Source organism: Mustelus asterias, chromosome 29, assembly GCF_964213995.1.
Source record: "Mustelus asterias chromosome 29, sMusAst1.hap1.1, whole genome shotgun sequence".
In the NCBI taxonomy this organism is placed as follows: Eukaryota; Metazoa; Chordata; class Chondrichthyes; order Carcharhiniformes; family Triakidae; genus Mustelus; species Mustelus asterias.
Window position 1 is genome coordinate 15,611,221 of NC_135829.1, and position 18,532 is coordinate 15,629,752.

Below are 18,532 nucleotides of genomic sequence, written 5' to 3' on the forward strand. Positions count from 1 at the left end.
CCTATTCCCGTAGCCCCATACATTTACCCTGCTAATCCTCGACACTAGAGTTTAGCATGACCAATCAACCCAACCTGCACATCTTTGGAGTGTGGGAGGAAACCGGAGCACCTGGAGGAAACCCATGCAGACACGGGGAGAACATGCAAACTCTGAACCTGGATCCCTGGCACCGAGAGGCAGCAGTGCTGACCACTGTTCTTGAGACATTTATCCACACAATCACTAGACAGTTTCTCCTATGTAGGTAGTTACGAGCCCCATTCAGCCACCAAAACACTGCCGATTCCACAGCACCGGAGAATCATTCACAACTGCAAGAGAGCTATTTAACATTCGATCTTTTATAATACAGTTTCACATTCTAGAAGGATCAGCAACTTACATCTGAAATCCTGTAGTCCTTGTACAAGCAAAAAGCAACCACACTCTTTAATACTTTAAGTACTCAACACCAAAGTAAGCAAAAAAAAAAAAATACAATTGCACCTTTTCTTAAACTACTGTATGGGCTAGAATCAGCATTTCCCAAAACACAACTGAACTAACATTTAAGTTATAATACAGATTACAATTTTAATTGCACAAAAAATCCTCGATGCATAAATATTCTTCATTACACCAGTACAAAAATACTTGTACTCAATATTGTTCAAAATACTTTTAACAAGAACAGCTGATATTTGGCAAGACAGGTTTTTTCCTTCCCTCCAGAAGAGACAAGTTAACACGCCAAGGGCACTAAACAAGAAAAACAAAAGAGGGGGTGGGGGGGGGGGGGAAAAACAGAACACAAGAAAATGCTGTGGCAACTTCCAAAATGTACTGGTGGACATCCAGATGTCATCAGCTGGGAGATCTCTTCAATGGCAACATAGCCTGCTGGTTACACCCTCCGAACATCTGGCCAACTGCTCAATTCCACACTGCTGAACCGTCTTGTGAAATGGTTAACTCAACAGAAGGAGTGGCAAGATGGGGGGGGGGGGGCAAAGGTCAAACTGGTGGATGCATTGACAGAATACATTTACAAAAGGAAAAAAGAAAAAACCAATTATATTAGCCATGGTGTTCGTGTGCTGGTCGTAATACTTCACAGTTCCTTCAATGTCAACCTTTAATTAAATTTTTTTTTTTGAAGTGCCACAGCAGGGGTGCCACTGTGCCGTTGGTCCTTGGCATCGCCCAGATCAGGCCGCCAGGTTACAGATCCTCCCCACGTGGAATAGTTCACCAGTAAAGTTCTTTAAACCCACAGTCCTCGGTGACCACACTTGTCGTCGTCCCCCCCCCGCCACCCCCTCCCCCCCCACAAGTGGAGTGGAGACCAGCTAGATGTCCAAAATCTCCTTCAGTAACTTGAGCCTGAAAACCAAGTCCAGTCTGTCCTTGCACATCACTCCTTGGAGAAACTTGTTTTCTTGGATATGGGCAGTCTAGAAGGAACACAAACACATGGTACATCAAGACGGTGTGTTTAGCTGCTGCACGTAACCCATTCCAAACATCTAACCGGCGCTCCTTGACAATTCAATGCCATTTACCTGGTCAAGGGTGTTGGCTGTGAAGAGGGGGTTGAATAAACTAGGATTGTTTTCACTGGAAAGACGGAGGCTGAGGGGAGGCCAGATAGAGGTCTACAAAATTATGTGAGGGATAGACAGAGGCTTTCTTCCCCCAGGGTGGAAGTGCCAATTATAAGGGGGCACAGATTCAAGGGGAGAGGAGGAAGAGTTTAAGGGAAACTGGAAAGGTTTTCCAGGCAGAGAGTGGTGGGTGTCTGGAACGCGCTGCCAGAAGAGGTGGTGGAAGCTGGCACATTAGCAACATTTAAGAGGCATTTGGATGGGTACATGAATAGGGAGGCAATAGAGGGATATGGACTGAGTAAGGGAAGGGTTTTTTTTTAGTTAGTGCATCATGTAGGGCGTCACGGTGGCAGAGTGGTTAGCACTGCTGCCTTAGCACCAGGGACCAGAGTTCGATTCCTGACTTGGGTCACTATTTGCAGAGTCTGCACGTTCTCCTCATGTCTGCGTGGGTTTCCTCCGGGTGCTCTGGTTTCCTCCTACAGTCCGAAACACGTGCTGGTTAGGGTGCATTGACCCGAACAGGCACCAGAATGTGGCGACTAAGGGAATTTCACAGCAACTTCATTGCAGTGTTAATGCAAGCCTTACTTGTGACTAATAAATAAACTTTTTTTAAAAAACGATCAGCAGAGGCTTGGAGGGCTGAAGGGCCTGCATCGGTGCTGTACTGTTGTTCTTTATGACCATCACCGAATCCCCCACTAGCCCAATCCCATTTTCCTGTACTGGTTCCTATCCCGGAATGTTATGATATTTCAAGTGCTCATCCAAATATTTTTGAAACGGTTATAAAGTTTCTGGCCTCCCACTGTCTTTCCAGCGAGTGTAACCCAGATTCCTCTGAAAAATCTCCTGCCCCTTACCCTTGTTTCAGGAACTTTGCATACACAGCTGCTTTTGAGGCCTTGGAAAGAGAAATTTTCTGGTTTCCAGATCACTCAATCATTCAGACCATCTTCTGGGTTTTTTTAATTTCATGAAATGTGGGCATCGCTGGCCAGGCCAGCATTTGGTACCGATCCCTAATTGTCCTTGAACAGAATGGCTTGCAAGGCCATTTTAAGAGAACAGTTCAGAATCAAATTAAATACAAAAGGCAAGACACTGAAGAGGCCTTTTCATCGAATCCCTACAGCACAGGAGGCGGCCATTCGGCCCATCGAATCTGCACCGACCCACAGTCCCACCCAGGCCCTATCCCCATAACCCCATGCATTTACCCTAGCTAGCCCCCCTGACACCAAGGGACAATTTACCATGGCCAATTCACCTAACCCGCACATCTTGGGAATGTGGGAGGAAACCGGAGCACCCGGAGGAGTGTCTGGAGTCCACTCCCATGTATTGGCTGACGTTAGGATAAATCCGGTCGGTTGTGTCGAATTCCCTTTTTTCTCTCGAGTTCAAGTTTATTTATTAGTCGCAAGTGAGGCTTACATTAACACTGCAATGAAGTTACTGTGAAAATCCCCTAGTTGCCACACTCCGGGGCCTGTTCAGGTACACGGAGGGAGAATTTAGCATGGCCAATGCACCTATGACGTGGAGATGCCGGCGTTGGACTGGGGTAAGCACAGTAAGAAGTCTCACAACACCAGGTTAAAGTCCAACAGATTTAATTGGTAGCAAATACCATAAGCTTTCGGAGCACAGCTCCTTCACCTAACCAGCATATCTTTCGGACTGTGGGAGGAAACCGGAGCACCCAGAGGAAACCCATGCAGGCATGGGGAGAAGGTGCAAACTCCGCACGTGACCCAAGCCAGGAATCGAACCCAGGTCTTTGGCGCCGTGAGGCAGCAGTGCTAACCACTGTGCCACCCCTTTCGGGCAGGGCATCGCAAAGCAATTGGTTTTGCATCAAGTTTGGCACCTGCTCTGCTAGTCAAGGATGCAAATGCCAGGTTTGGAGCTTGATTCGATAGTGAACAGGGAAACCAGATACAGTCACATTCCCATCTTTTCCTGTAACCACCACCAGAAGTAAACCTGGATATGGGAAAAGAGCAGGGAAAGCATGCTGGCCGGCTGTAATGTACTTACTAAATACTTAACAAAACTGACGGGACTTCCATCCTTGTGGGGAAGCTTCAGACGGAGGATACCAGCGCATCTGAAAGAGGAGGAAACGGCAAATCACTATTTGCAAGATAACCAATGTCAGGGTACAATAGTTAGGTCTCCCTCTTCATTGCATTTATCAACATGTCTTCCACAGTTGCATTAAGACCTCCATTATATACCATTGTGGATTGATTCAAAGCATGTCCGAGGGTATTAGAGTGTTTCATTAGTAAAACATCTTATCCAATTACAGCACATTATCTCCAAGTACCAATCTGGGCTGAAGTCCATCATAACACGGTGGGCTTACTGTCTGTACTATTAATCAGTGTGGCGATTACTGTAAGGAGATTGCGAGTAAACATCCGACTTGGATTGTCCCATAAAGAGACACAGCTGGGCCACTTGGGGGGTGTAGGTTAGTACCAAGACAGCTTCTTACGATACACTGGTTTGTACCCAAAATACCATCCTGGATTGATTCTGTAACACCATGGATGTGGTATTGAGAACGTAGTCTGCTAATCTTGGTCACTGCCAAATCTAGACTTTGGAATTCTTGAGACATTGGGAAATTTCTGGTGTCTCAGGATGTCAAATTGCAAACATCTGGCTTTCATTAGGGCAGAGGTGATCGGCGTATGCACATAGACAGACAGTGAGAACACTTGGGGAAAGAGCTTCTTGTTGGTTAGCAGCACAGAGGAAGCATCTTGCAATAAACCAGCTTGAACCCAGAGGCCAGTCGGAGTTGATCCTTCCATTGTAGGCACTTGCTGAGTAACGGTGTGCTAATCTTGGACGCTGCCAAATCCAGACTCTGGAATTCAGGCATTGGTAAATTTCTAGTTAATTTCCAGAGTCTGTGCGTCAAATTGCAAACATCTGGTTGCCGTTGGGACAGAGGTGATCAATGAATGGTGGGTAGGTAGAACTGCTTTTATAACGGACTGTTCTAACAGCTGACATTTTATCCGTCCACATTCAAAATTAACTAGTGATCTCTAGATTAACACATGAATCATTTAAAGGAGCGTTTAGATATCATAGCCAACTCTGCATTCAGTTTTCAGAAGGGGCAGTGGGAGGAGAATGATATCAAACCTACAAGGAGTGCAGGAACAGAATGGCCCAGGTACGAATGTGCATAGATCAAATCTGGCAGGAGAGGTGGAGTTAAAAAAAATATCATATAGTATTTTATGAATAAGTGCTTAGAATACAAGAGCAAGGAGGTTATGCTGAATTTAGAAGACACCAGTTTGACCTCAGTTGAAATATTGTGGACAGTTCTGAGCTATAGGAAGGATGCGAACGCACTGGAGTGTATGAAGAGGTTTACAAGAATGGTTCCAGGATGAGAAGCTTCAGTTACAAGGATAGATTGGGACCGTTCTCCTTGGGGAGAAGGTGGCGGCTAAGAGAAGATTTGATGGAGGTGTTCAAAATCAGGAGGGGGGGGTTGGCTGGACAGAGTAGAAACTGTTCCCACTCAGAAAAGGATCAAGACGACAGGCACGGATTTAAAATCATTTGCAAAAGCAGCAAACGCAATGCAAGAAGAAACTTTTTCCACGCAGGGAGTGGTTGGGGCCTGGAGGTGTGATGGAGGCAGGTTCAATCGAGGCAGTCGAGTGGGCATTAGATTATTTGAATAGAAACAATGTGCAGAAGTACGGGGAAAAGGTAGGGGAATGACACCAAGCCATGATGCCCGGTTGGAGAGCTGGTACAAACATGGGCTGAATGGCCTCTTCCTGTGCCATGCTTCACAATTATTTTCCCCTCGTATTAAAGTCAAATTCAAACCGATTACAGCAGCCACCTACACCAGAAAAACCCAAGCCCTTGTTCAAAGGATCGTTTCAGTTACAAACTACAGCACAAATTGGACAGTTATTTCCTGATCAAAGGACTACGTTGAAACCAAGCGTGGGTTCATGATACTTAGTCAGTCAATCTCCCTCCCAGAATGGAGATATTAAGAGAATACTCAGTTATATTTGGTAATCCGATCTCCACAATGTATACTGACCAAGCAATGAAACTTTCACATTAAGGGACAATTTACCCCTTGGCATAAAGTTTAGTGAAAAGGGAGATGTATAGACACTACGGAGCTGTTCAGGTAACATTGTATAATTCATTGTACATTCAACGCCCGTGGGTACTGGACATTGAATCCTAGAATCCCTACAGTGCAGAACGAGGCCATTCAGCCCATCGAGTCTGCACCAACCACAATCCCACCCAGCCTCGATCCTCCCAACCCTACATATTTACCCCGCTAATCCCCCTGACACGAGGGGGAAATTTACCATGGCCAATCGATCCAACCTGCACATCTCTGGACTGTGGGAGGAAACCCACGCAGACACGGGGAGAATGTGCAAACTCCACACAGACAGTGACCCGAGGCCGGAATTGAACCTGGGTCCCTGGCACTGCGAGGCAACAGTGCTAACCACTGTGCCACCCTGTAACTTCTGGAGTACAGGTCGCTAAACCAATGCTGCAATGGGCCAACCAAGGATTTGCTGCTTCAAGCACTTAAGCCAATGTGATTCTGGGCCCATTGCCCACCAGTCTTGAATTACACTTTGAAATCAGAATAAGGAGTCTACTGGGGGTTACTCTGAGCAAGGCTATGATCACTCGGCCTCAGCTGGCATTGGGTGGGTCACCATGCAGATGTGAGATACCAGGATCCCGAAGCCCTCTGCTCAGTCAGGGCAGGCACAGCAGTGGACGAAGGAGGCAGTGCTCGGGGGTGGTCCTAAGAGCCAGCTTGACAAAATGCAGCATTGACAAACTCCCGGGCAACCATTGTGCTGGGATGGGAGGACACCTGGATGGACTCCTAGGCAATCGTGCTTGAGGGTTTGGGGGAGCGAAAACTAGATGGCAAAAACTTGGGAGTGAAGGATCCCGACATTTTGAGATCCAAGGGCAACAAAGCGAAGAGGAAAAGCAAGACTGGCAAGAACACACTGCGGCCCAGATATCAAAAATGACAACAACCCTACAACTGTGGCACAGTGGTTAACACTGCTGCCTCAGCACCAGGACCCAGGTTCAAATTCTGGCTTTGGATCAGTGTGGAGTTTGCACGTTCTCCCCGTGTCTGCGTGGGTTTCCTCCGGGTGCTCCGGTTTCCTCCCACATTCTGAAAGACGTACCGGTCAGGTGCATTGACCCAAACCGGTGCTGGACTGTGGCGTCTAGGAGAATTTCACAGTAACTTCACTGCAGTGTTAATGTAAACCACACTTGTGACTAATAAATAAACTTTAAATATGTGGGGTTACAGGAATAGGGCCTGGATGGGATTGTGCAGACTCAATGCGCTGAATGGCCTCCAACTGTACTGTAGGGATTCTATGATTAAGTCTGCAGACCTCAAATCCACCTCCGCTATCTTTTGACTCATGGAAGACAACCATCCCTCGCCAGTGAGGGACAAACAAGGAGGTTTAAAATGGATCGTTTTAACATGAAATATTTAAATCTGATCAGTTTTGTTGAGGGTGGTGATGGCCTAGTGATATTATCACTGGGCTATTAATCCAGAAACTCAGCTAACGTTCTGGGGACCCGGGTTCAAATCCCGCCAGGGCAGATGGTGGAATTTGAATTCAATAAAAAATATCTGGAATTAAGAATCTACTGATGACCATGAAACCATTGTCGGAAAAACCCACCTGGTTCACTAATGTCCTCCAGGGAAGGAAATCTGCCGTCCTTACCCGGTCTGGCCTACATGTGACTCCAGAGCCACAGCAATGTGGATGACCCAACTGCCCTCCAAGGGCAACTAGGGATGGGCAATAAATGCTGGCCCAGCCAGCGACGCCCATGTTCCATGAGTGAATAAAAAGTCTGACCAAAACATATGCTGGTTTCAAACTTCAAAATTACTACTTAAAAGGATTTCTGATCAAAGTTAAGTAGGCAACTGCTCCTCAATCTCTCTCATGCCAGTAAAAAAAATGTAAACAAGATTTCCAAACACTTTACTACAGCAGACCATTTCCCCCTACCCCGTTACTGCAATTACCCACACGAGCCTGCCTCACTCCACCCACACTTGGAGGAATCCTCTCAACGCAGTTGCAACTCAACTCTGGCAAATAGGATTGCAGTAAGAAGTCTCACAACACCAGGTTAAAGTCCAACAGGTTTATTTGGTAGCAAATGCCATTAGCTTTCGGAGTGCAGCTCCTTCGTCAGATGGAGTGGAAATGTGCTCTCAAAAACAGTGCAAACAGACACAAAATCAAGTTACAGAATACTGATTAGAATGCGAATCCCTACAACCATTTATCCCTACAGACATTTATGTCACATTATTAGTAACCCCCACAGCTTGCCTCCTGGGCTTGCAGAATCTCACTAGCTGTTCTGTCTGGAGACAATACACATCTCTTTAACCTGTGTTTAATGCTCCCTCCACCCACATTGTCTGTACCTTTAAGACCTGGCTGGTTGTAGGGATTCGCATTCTAATCAGTATTCTGTAACTTGATTGTGTGTCTGTTTGCACTGTTTGAGAGCACATTTTCACTCCATCTGACGAAGGAGCTGCGCTCCGAAAGCTTATGGTATTTGCTACCAAATAAACCTGTTGGACTTTAACCTGGTGTTGAGACTTCTTACTGTGTTCACCCCAGTCCAACGCCGGCATCTCCACAATAGGATTGGGCACAGTAAGAAGTCTAACAATACCAGGTTAAAGTCCAACAGATTTATTTGGTAGCACAAGCCACTAGCTTTCGGAACAGGCTGTTCCTTCGTCAGGTGGGTGGGAGTTCTGATCACAAATAGGGCACAAAGACGCAAACTCAAATTATATGATTGGAATGTGAGTCTTTACAGCTAATCAAGTCTTAAAGGTACAGACAATTAAGACTTGATTAGCTGTAACGGCTCACATGCCAATCATTATTCATGTAAATTGAGTTTGTGTCTTTGTGCCCTATTTGTGATCAGAACTCCTACCCACCTAACGGAGGAACAGCCTGTTCCGAAAGCTAGTGGCTTTTGCTACCAAATAAACCTGTTGGATTTTAACCTGTTAGACTTCTTACTGTGTTTACCCCAATTCCACGCCGACATCTCCACAATAGGATTGTGACAGGCTCCAAGTGGAGGTGGAGTCAAACATTAGCAGCAAGGGCCTTGACTGCAAAATCCAATAGGGAACATGCTGGACAAGCACACTGTACGAAGAGCGAGCGCATGCTATAAAGTTAAAGTTTATTTATTAGTCACAAGTGGGCTTACATTAAGTGCTGCGATGAAGTTATGGTGAAAATCTCCTAGTCGCCACACTCCGGTGCCTGTTTGGGTACACGGAGGGAGAATTTAGCATGGCCAATGTACCTAACCAGCACGTCTTTCAGACTGCGGGAGGAAACTTATGCTGCCCTGGAGTAGGGCACAGATTGCAATATGGATATGGGAGGAGTCAGGCGCCAGACAGATTCATAGACTCAGGAAGTCACGGGGCATGTGGAGCTGGCAGGAAATTGGGTGTTGAAGCCATGTATGGATCAACCATGATCACATTGAGAATGGTCTGCTCCTATTCCTTATTTTCTGAAGGAAAATAAATGATCATGGAATAATCTTGTTCCCCTCCCTCCCCCAAGAAGGGATAAAGACAAATGCCCTCAGGAGACTCGGCTACATCATCATGTCCAGTACAGGCACCTCAGTACGACAAATTGGACACAGACAAGCCTTTAAGATGGCTACCACAAATCGGGTGACTTCTGACGTTGGACTACAGACAAGTGTCCGGCAACTACAGAATTAAATATAGACATTGGTGATGACACCTCCCTCAGCTGTTTGCGGCATTCACACATCTCATTGTTTAAGGATGGGCCTCTAGGCTGCCTGGATCCATGCTTCCTATTGGATCAAGAATCAATGGCCATTGCCAATTTCCCAGCATACCAAGATGGCCTCCCACATTCATCCTGACTGAGTGGGTGGTGGGCCTCAACTGTTAACCAAGCTGGTCATGTGATCAAAACTGGGTTCAGGGACTGCACCCCCATCAGAACCAGCTGGCAGCCAGTCTGACAACACGACTCATGAAACCAAAGTAATTAATCTGTTCTATTTTTCTTTGAAGTACACCCAGCTTCTTAGTTAAGACTACAAGAACCCTCAACCTGCTGCGCACCCTTCACTTTACAAGGCCCTCACTAGAATCAGAATCCCTACAGAACAGGAGGCCATTCAGCCCATCGAGTCTGCACCGACCACAATTCCACCCAGGACCTATCCCCATAACCTTTGCATTTACCCGAACCAGTCTCGCCCTGACACTCGGGGGCAATTTAGCATGGCCAATCCACCCAACCTGTACATCGAGAGGAAACCTGAGAACTTGAAGGACACAGGGAGAACTTGCAGACTCCACACACTAGAACCCAGAGTCACAGCTTAAAAATATGGTGTTTCTTATCTGAGGCAGAGGTGAGCCTAGTCCATCATGCAAACCAGCCTCCCATCCATCGACTGTCCCGCTGCCTCGGAAAAGCAGCCAGCATAATCAAGGACCCCACGCACCCGGACACACTCTCTTCCACCTTCTTCCATCGGGAAAAAGATACAAAAGTCTGAGGTTATGTACCAACTGACTCAAGAACAGCTTCTTCCCCTGCTGCCATCAGACTTTTGAATGGGCCTACCTTACATTAAGCTGATCTTTCTCTACACCCTAGCTATGACTGTAACACTACAGAGAAGGAAAGGGGAGGGTGCAGAATGTACAGTATGCAAGAAATACTTTTCACTCTATACTGATGCACGTGCCAATAATAAATCAAATACATACAATCCCTGTAGTGCAGAGGGAGGCCATTGGCCCCATCAAGTCTGCACCAACCACAATCCCACCCAGACCCCATCCCCGAAATCCCACACATTTACCCTGCTAATCCGTTAAACATAACATCCCGGGACACTAAAGAGGCAATTTAGCATGGCTAATCAACCTAACCTGCACATCTTTGGACTGTGGGAGGAAACCGGAGCACCCGGAGGAAACCCACGCAGACACAGGGGAGAATTTTCTCCTCCCTCACCCCCCAGTTTATGGAACATTCTTGCCCAGAATGGAGGCGACAGCGTCATTGAAGATTTTGAGGCTGAATTATACAAGATATTTGACTGGGAGACAAAAAGCCCAAGGGCAGATAGCCAAGTAGGGCTGAGACTAGTGTCAGATCTTGTTGAAAGGCCTTGCCCATTCCTCATGTTCAACTTGAAACCATTCAAGAAACCACAAGCCTGCCACATCTGAAACCAGACATTTCAAATCAGCGACTAATCCAAGTAGTCATTTGTTAGAACAGAACTTGATTGTTAAAAAAAATGCACTGTTGAAGCTGTGTCAGGCACTCACAGGACAATCTCTAATGTCAGAACAACATTTTACACTTCATATGATTAGTTGGCAAGTGGACCCTGATTGGCAAGGGGTTGCCATGGAGAATACACCAGGTAGCTAATTGACTGTTAACTACCAAGCTTTGTTTAAATTTAATCCAGGCAGGCCGACACTGACCGGTCAAGATATTGCCCCGAGGAACGAACCAGAGAATGGCTGTCACCTAGAAACCATAGAATCCCTACAGTACAGCAAGTGGCCATTCAGCCCATCAAGTCCACACAATCTCACCCAGGTCCTATCCCGGTCACCCCATTTATTTACTCTGCTACTCCCCCTGACACAAGGGGCAATTTAGCATGGCCAATCCACCCAACCCGCACATCTTTGGACTGTGGGAATAAACCGGAGCACCCGGAGGAAACCCACGCAGAGAATGTGCAAACTCCCCACAGTCAGATGCCAGAATCGAACCCGGGTCCCTGGAGCAGAGAGGCTGCAGTGCTAACCACAGTAAGAAGTCTCACAACACCAGGTTGGATCCATCTGACGAAGGAGCAGCGCTCCGAAAGTTTATGGTATTTGCTACCAAATAAACCTGTTGGACTTTAACCTGGTGTTGTGAGACTTCTTACTATGGTCACCCCAGTCCAACGCCGGCATCTCCACATCAGTGCTAACCACTGCCACCCATATGGCAAATGAAGGCCTTTTTAGATCAGAGGTGGTGAATCTTCCATAATCCATTAAGCTGCATGTATGCAGGTTATGTATAGACCGGGTCGGCACGGTGGCACAGTGGTTAGCACTGCTACCTCACAGCGCTAGGGACCCAGGTTCGATTCCCAGCTCAGGTCACTGCGTGGAGTTTGCACGTCCTGTGTTTGTGTGGGGTTTCCTCCCAGAGTCCGAAAGACATGCTGGTTAGGGTGCATTGGCCGTGCTAAATTCTCCCTCAGTGTACCCCAACAGGCGCCGGAGTGTGGCGGCTAGGGGATTTTCACAGCAACTTCATTGCAGTGTTAATGTAAACCTTACTCGTGACACTAGTAAATAAACTTTAGCTCAGAGAGAAAAAAGGGAATTCGACACATCCAACCAGATTTATAAATCAGCCAAGATGTGGAAACATAGAAACATAGAAACCCTACAGTGCAGAAGGAGGCCATTCGGCCCATCGAGTCTGCACCGACCACAATCCCACCCAGGCCCTACCCCCACATATTTTACCCGCTAATCCCTCTAACCTATGCATCCCAGGACTCTAAGGGACAATTTTTAACCTGTCCAATCAACCTAACCCGCACATCTTTGGACTGTGGGAGGAAATCCACGCAGACACGAGGAGAATGTGCAAACTCCACACAGACAGTGACCCGAGCCGGGAATCGAACCCGGGACCCTGGAGCTGTGAAGCAGCAGTGCTAACCCACTGTGCTACCGTGCCGCCCAGTGGCTTCAATCGACCGGACTCCAAGCACAAAGTGGAGTGCATGTTGAAAATGTGATTGGTGCAGTGGAAATCACTGTGCAAAGTGGCAGGTCCAATTTCAGGCTGAAGGTTGCAAAAGAAGTGAGAGAGTCTACAAATAAAACAAAAACCTTCCCGGAGGCTTCAAGGCACCAGTTACTTTTGATTCGCACGCACAAGAAAAAAGACACAAATCTCCAGTTTAGCGCTGGGAAAGGTGTAAGAATTGGATAAGTGGAAGCTTCAATCAGCATAAAAGCTAATCTTGGGCAGGACGTGGATTTTAATTAGAATCAAATGCCAAATACGTGCAACAGATGTTACCTACATTTGGATCATAAAATGGCAGCGCTGTAAAACAAAGAATGCGTCAAGTTCGGGCAACTGGCAAATTTTTTACTGGATAATTTGGATTCATATTTAATGTGGGACTGCATAGGACCAGATCACCACCGTCGTACAGTGAAGAGATATTCCACATTGGGCAATCCCAGTTCAAGTTCATAGAATCCCTACAGAGCAGAAAGAGGCTGTTTTGCCCATGGAGTCTGCACCAACTACAATCCCACCTTGGTCCTACCCCCGTAACCCTCCCTAGCTAGCCCCCCTGACACTAAGGGGCAATTTAGCATGGCCAATCCGTCTAACCCGCACACCTTTCGGACTGTGGGAGGAAACCGGAGCACCCGGAGGAAACCCACGCAGACACGGGGAGAATGTGCAAACTCCGCACTGACAGCAACCCGAACTGGGAATCGAACCCAGGTCCCTGGCGCTGTGAGGCAGCAGTGCTAACCACTGCGCCGCCCCAAGTTAACCGTACTATCCAAGGTGCAAATTAAATAAAGGGGAGAAGGAAAAATTTACGGAGTTAGAATCCAGAATTCACTGCACAGGGAAAAAAAAGGATGACAGAAACAGATTGAATGGGAACTTTGCAAAATTAAATTGGACTTTTATTTATTCGTGGGACATGGGCGTCGCTGGCTGGCCAGCATTTATTGCCCATCCCTAGTTGCCCTTGGAGGGCAGTTGAGAGTCAAACATATTGCTGTGGCTCTGGAGTCACATGTAGGCCAGACCAGGTAAGGGTGGCAGATTTCCTTCCGTAAAGGACATTAGTGAACCAGATGGGTTTTTCCGACAATGGTTTCATGGTCATCAGTAGATTCTTAATTCCAGATATTTTTAATTGAATTCAAACTCCGCCATCTGCCGTGGCGGGATTTGAACCCGGGGCCCCAGAACATGAGCCGAGTTTCTGGATTAATAGTTTAGTGATAATACCACTCGGCCATCGCCTCCCCAATTGGATTGGTCTTTGGGAAGACAGCAGCCAGAATTCTCCGACTTTGCCTGCGATTCTCCAGTCCCGCTGCAGTGAACGGGGATTTGGCTGAGTGCCAACTTCTCCACCCTCACTGGCAGTGGGGTGTATGGGAAGAGACCAGAGAATTCCAGTCAACACCCAGCAATGAGAGAATGGGATTAACTAGTAGGGGGTGGCAGTGTGGTTAGCACTGCTGCCTCAACGCCAGGGACCCGGGTTCAATTCAGGCCACGGGTCACCGTCTATGTGAAGTCTGCACTCTCCGTGTCTGTGTGGGTTTCCCCTGGGTTCTCCAGTATCCTCCCACAGTCCAAAGATGTGGGTTAGGTGGACTGGCCATGCTAAATTGACCCTAGAGTCAGGGGGATTAAGAGGGTAGATGTGGGGTTATGGGAATAGGGCCTGGGGCGGATTGTGGTCATTGCAGACTCGATGGGCTGAATGGCCTCATTTGGCACTGTAGGGATTCTATGATTCTAGTAACTCACAGCTTAAATGGGCCAAATGGTCTCACTGTGCTGTACGACTTCCTTCATTTCCATTCCCGTAAATGCACAGGCATCTCCCAAGTTCCTTGCCTATAAACAGTATGCTTTGTCTGTACAGCGTGCAAGAAACACTACTTTTCACTGTATCCTAATACATGTGACAATAATAAATCAAATCAAGTTGGGCAGTCAAGTATCTGTGACTTCCTACATCCAAAAATTCTCAAAAGCATCCAACCATTCCACTGAATTATTTGGCAAGTGGATGAGAACGGTACATCGAGACAATAGGTCTTTTTTGGATTTTTGGAAAGGGATAACGAGGGAAAATATTCAAGTCAGACACAATGAAGCATGGTATTATGGGACTCGAGAGAAACACATCAAGAGGGAACCACACCAGATTTAACCCAAAATCAGAGGAAGCACCAAACCACATCGTTAAAAAGAACCATCCAGGAAAATATTTTCAATTGGACACCAACAAAACGACTTGCATACGCAAGTTTGCCAAACATATGGGAGTGAATTTTCCCATTGCGCCCGCCATGGGAATCGGAGCAGGCAAGGGGCAGACCATGGTGAGGTAGAGGACCTCAGGTGGGATTTTCCTGTTTTAGGGAGTGTGGCTGGAAACCCCAGCCCTCGGAGTTTTGTCAGCAGTGTAGGCAAAAAAAATTGAGATATTAAGTCAACAGGTACAACTGTGGAAAACAGATGTCATTCTAAGTAAATAGGTCAGCCATTTTGGACCACAAAAAAAGGGTTTGGATCAGAATATGGCAAAAATCTACCAAGAGTGAAGGCCTAGATTGAAATATGAATAGGTAAAGACAACAAAAAAGCCAATGGAATATCTGCCTCCATACTGGGTTTGCTTTGACCACACCTAGAATTGTAGAATCCCTAAAATGAAGGAGGCCATTCGGCCCATCGAGTCTGCACTGACCACAGTCCCACCCAGGCCCTATTCCTGCAACCCCTCATTTACCCTGCTAATCCCCCTGACACACGGGTTAATTCAGCATGACCAATCAACCTAACCCGCACATCTTTGGACTGTGGGAGGAAACCGGAGCACCTGGAGGAAACCCACACAGTCACGGGGAGAACGTGCAAACTCCACACAGACAGTGACCCAAGGCCGGAATTGAACCTGGGTCCCTGGCGCTGTGAGACAGTAGTGCTAACCACTGTGCCACTGTGCTGGGAAATGCCTTGGGCTGCTTCTTAGAGTGAAAGGCCTTGTATAACAGCGTTATTGGTGTTCATTCCCCCCTGGTGTTCCTGTCTCCCGATTAATCTGCTCACTTTTGTCCCCTGGGGCAAATTTTCCCGTTCTACCTGCCACGGCAATCAGAGTGGGCAAGAGACAGACCATGGGAATGAACCATGACATGACCTCTGGTGGGATTTTCTGGTTTTGGGGCAAGCAGAGTTGGAAAATCCCACCTGTTGCATCCAGTCCAGGGTCCCATATTTCAGGAAGGACGTACTGGGAGTTGGGAGGGAGAATTATGTAGATTTACCAGAACGATGTAGCAAAAACTACCCGGATTACAGAATTGTATTCCCAGGAATGCAAGTTGAGTGCTGTTTGAAAAATGGAACTAAACCAGTAGCTAGCAGGAAACAACTTCATTGCAGAATCTACGACTAGGCCAAACATTTGCAGCAGGTCCTTTCAGAGGTCCAGTGAGACGACGCTTCACAAAAGGCTGGTTGGAGGTCGGAACTCACTTCTGCAAAGGGTGGTTGATACCAAGTCAACCGTTAAATTATAAATCTTAGGCCGCAAAGATTCTGGGGTGTTAACTGAAGGCACTGAGGGATATGGGGTGTGAAGTCAAGTCAACACAACGCAGTCTTGGGTGCTACAACCTTCAGGGGCTAAAAGGCCTATTCATCTATGGCCTACAATGCACCTCCAATACTATTGTTCAATGACAATAATCTCTCCCTCAATGTCAGTAAAATGAAGGAAATTGTCATCGACCTCAAGAAGTGGAGAACATGCCCCTGTCTACACCAATGGGGATGAAGGGGAGATGATTGAGAGCTTCAAGCTGTTAGATGTCCAGATCACCAATCTGTCCTGGTCCCTCTGTGCCGATGCTATATAGTTAAGAAAGCCCACCAATGCCTCTACTTTCTTAGAAGGCTAAAGAAATTCAGCATGTCCACTACTGATCTCACCAATTTTTACATAGAAAGCATCCTTTCCGTATGTATCACAGCTTGGTATGGCTCCTGCTCTGCCCAAGACCGCAAGAAAATACAAAAGGTTGTGAATGTAGCCCAATCCATCACAAACCAGCCTCCCATCCATTGACTCTGTCTACACTTCCCGCTGCCTTGGAAAAACAGCCGGCATAATCAAGGACTCCACGCACCCCGGACATTCTCTCTTCTTCCATTGGGAAAAAGATACAAAAGTCTGAGGTCACGCACCAACCGACTCAAGAACAGCTTCTTCCCTGCTGCTGCCAGACTTTTGAATGGATCTACTGGGCAGAATTCTCCGGCCACGCTGGTCAAAAAGCTGGAAATTCCCACCCAATTATCAATGGGCCTTCGCATTGTCCGCAACCTGCCAGCTACAACTGTAGTGGCAGGTGGGGTGGGAGAATTCTGGCTGGTATTCAAGCTGATCTTTCTCTACACCCCATTTGTAACTGCAACACTACATTCTGCACCCTCTTTCTTTCTCCCCTTTGTACTCTATGAACGGTATGCTTTGTCACGCATGAAACAATACTTTTCACTGTATCCCAGTACATGCAACAATAAATCAAATCTTGCATGTCTAAATACCTAGAAGTACACCGCAAAGCGATTCAGAGAAGGGTGACCAAAAAGGTTGAGAAAATACATCAACTGCATAGTTTGACCTATGATAATATCACTCAAGGAGAATGTCTACATCACACTTGGAGATCTGCAAGTTGAAGGTTAGGTTGCTAACAGTACAGAAATCAGGTTTTGCATTCCTTGGATTCTCAACTCATCTGGCTTTGCACCTACAAGCTTCCAACTGGGCTCAGATTGGAATAAGATATTTGCTCCATCCCCGGCCAAGTAATAAGGAGGCTCTCCAGGAGTTTCAGCTGTGACTGGATTGGAAGCACGCTCACCGAGATTACAAGCTCCCCCTCAGGGCAGGGGCACAGTGAAAGCAGGCACTCCAGTGGCATAGAGTCAGAGGTTTACAGCATGGAGAGGGGCCCTACAACCCAACTTGTCCATGCTGCCTTTTTTCTTCTCAAAACCCCCAAGCTAATCCCAATTGCCCCCATTTGGCCCATGTCCCTCTATACCCATTGTACCCATGTAACTGTAAATGCTTTTTAAAAGACAAAATTGTACCCACCTCTACTACTACCTCTGGCAGCTTGTTCCAGACACATCATGAGAAATAATTGCCCCTTCTGGACACTTTTGTATCTCTCCCCTCTCACCATAAACCTATGCCCTCTAGTTTTAGGCTCCCCTACCTTTGGGAAAAGATGTTGACTATCTAGCTGATCTATGCCCCTCATTATTTTATAGACCCAAGATCAGCCTCAGCCTCCTACGCTCCAGAGAAAAAAGTCCCAGTCTATCCAGCCTCTCTTAGAAGTCTTAGAAACCCTACAGCACAGAAAGAGGCCATTCGGCCCATCGAGTCTGCACCGACCACAATCCCACCCAGGCCCCATATCCCTACATATTTACCCACTAATCCCAGGACACCAAGGGCAATTTTAGCATAGCCAAATCAACCTAACCCGCACATCTTTGGACTGTGGGAGGAAACCGGAGCACCCGAAGGAAACCCACGCAGACACGAGGAGAATGTGCAAACTCCACACACAGATAGTGACCCAAGCCAGGAATCGAACCCAGGTCCCTGGAACTGTGAAGCAGCAGTGCTAACCACTGTGCCACCCTAATAACTTGTGCTCGCCTTATAACTCAAACCATCAAGTCCCGATAGCATTCTAGTAAATCTTGTCTGCATTCTTTCTAATTTAATAATACCCTTTCTATAATAGGGTGATCAGAACTGCACACAGTATTCTAAATGTGGCCGTACCAATGTCTTGTACAACTTCAGCAAGACATCCCAACTCCTGCATTCAATGTTTTGACCGATGCAACCAAGTATGCAGTGCGACACTCAGGTGCGGTCTTTTAGATGAG

At 46.9% G+C, this 18,532-nt stretch overlaps 1 protein-coding gene across 3 annotated transcripts in view; it reads right to left on the reverse strand.

Annotated features, from left to right (window-relative positions):
* Positions 1-271: 271 nt before the first annotated feature.
* Positions 272-18,532, reverse strand: part of LOC144480544 (RNA-binding protein with multiple splicing 2) — a 136,794-nt gene continuing 118,533 nt past the window's right edge. Inside the window, exons 7-8 of one of the 3 annotated variants that reach the window (XR_013495684.1) lie at positions 3,636-3,705; positions 272-1,436 (exon numbers count right to left, since the gene is read on the reverse strand). Coding sequence is in view for 2 of the 3 variants with exons in the window: in XM_078200121.1 (XP_078056247.1) it covers positions 3,643-3,705 (63 nt within the window). In the remaining variant the exon portion in view is untranslated. The remainder of the gene's footprint in view (positions 1,437-3,635; positions 3,706-18,532) is intronic. The other 2 variants (XM_078200122.1, XM_078200121.1) reach the window with 2 other exon arrangements.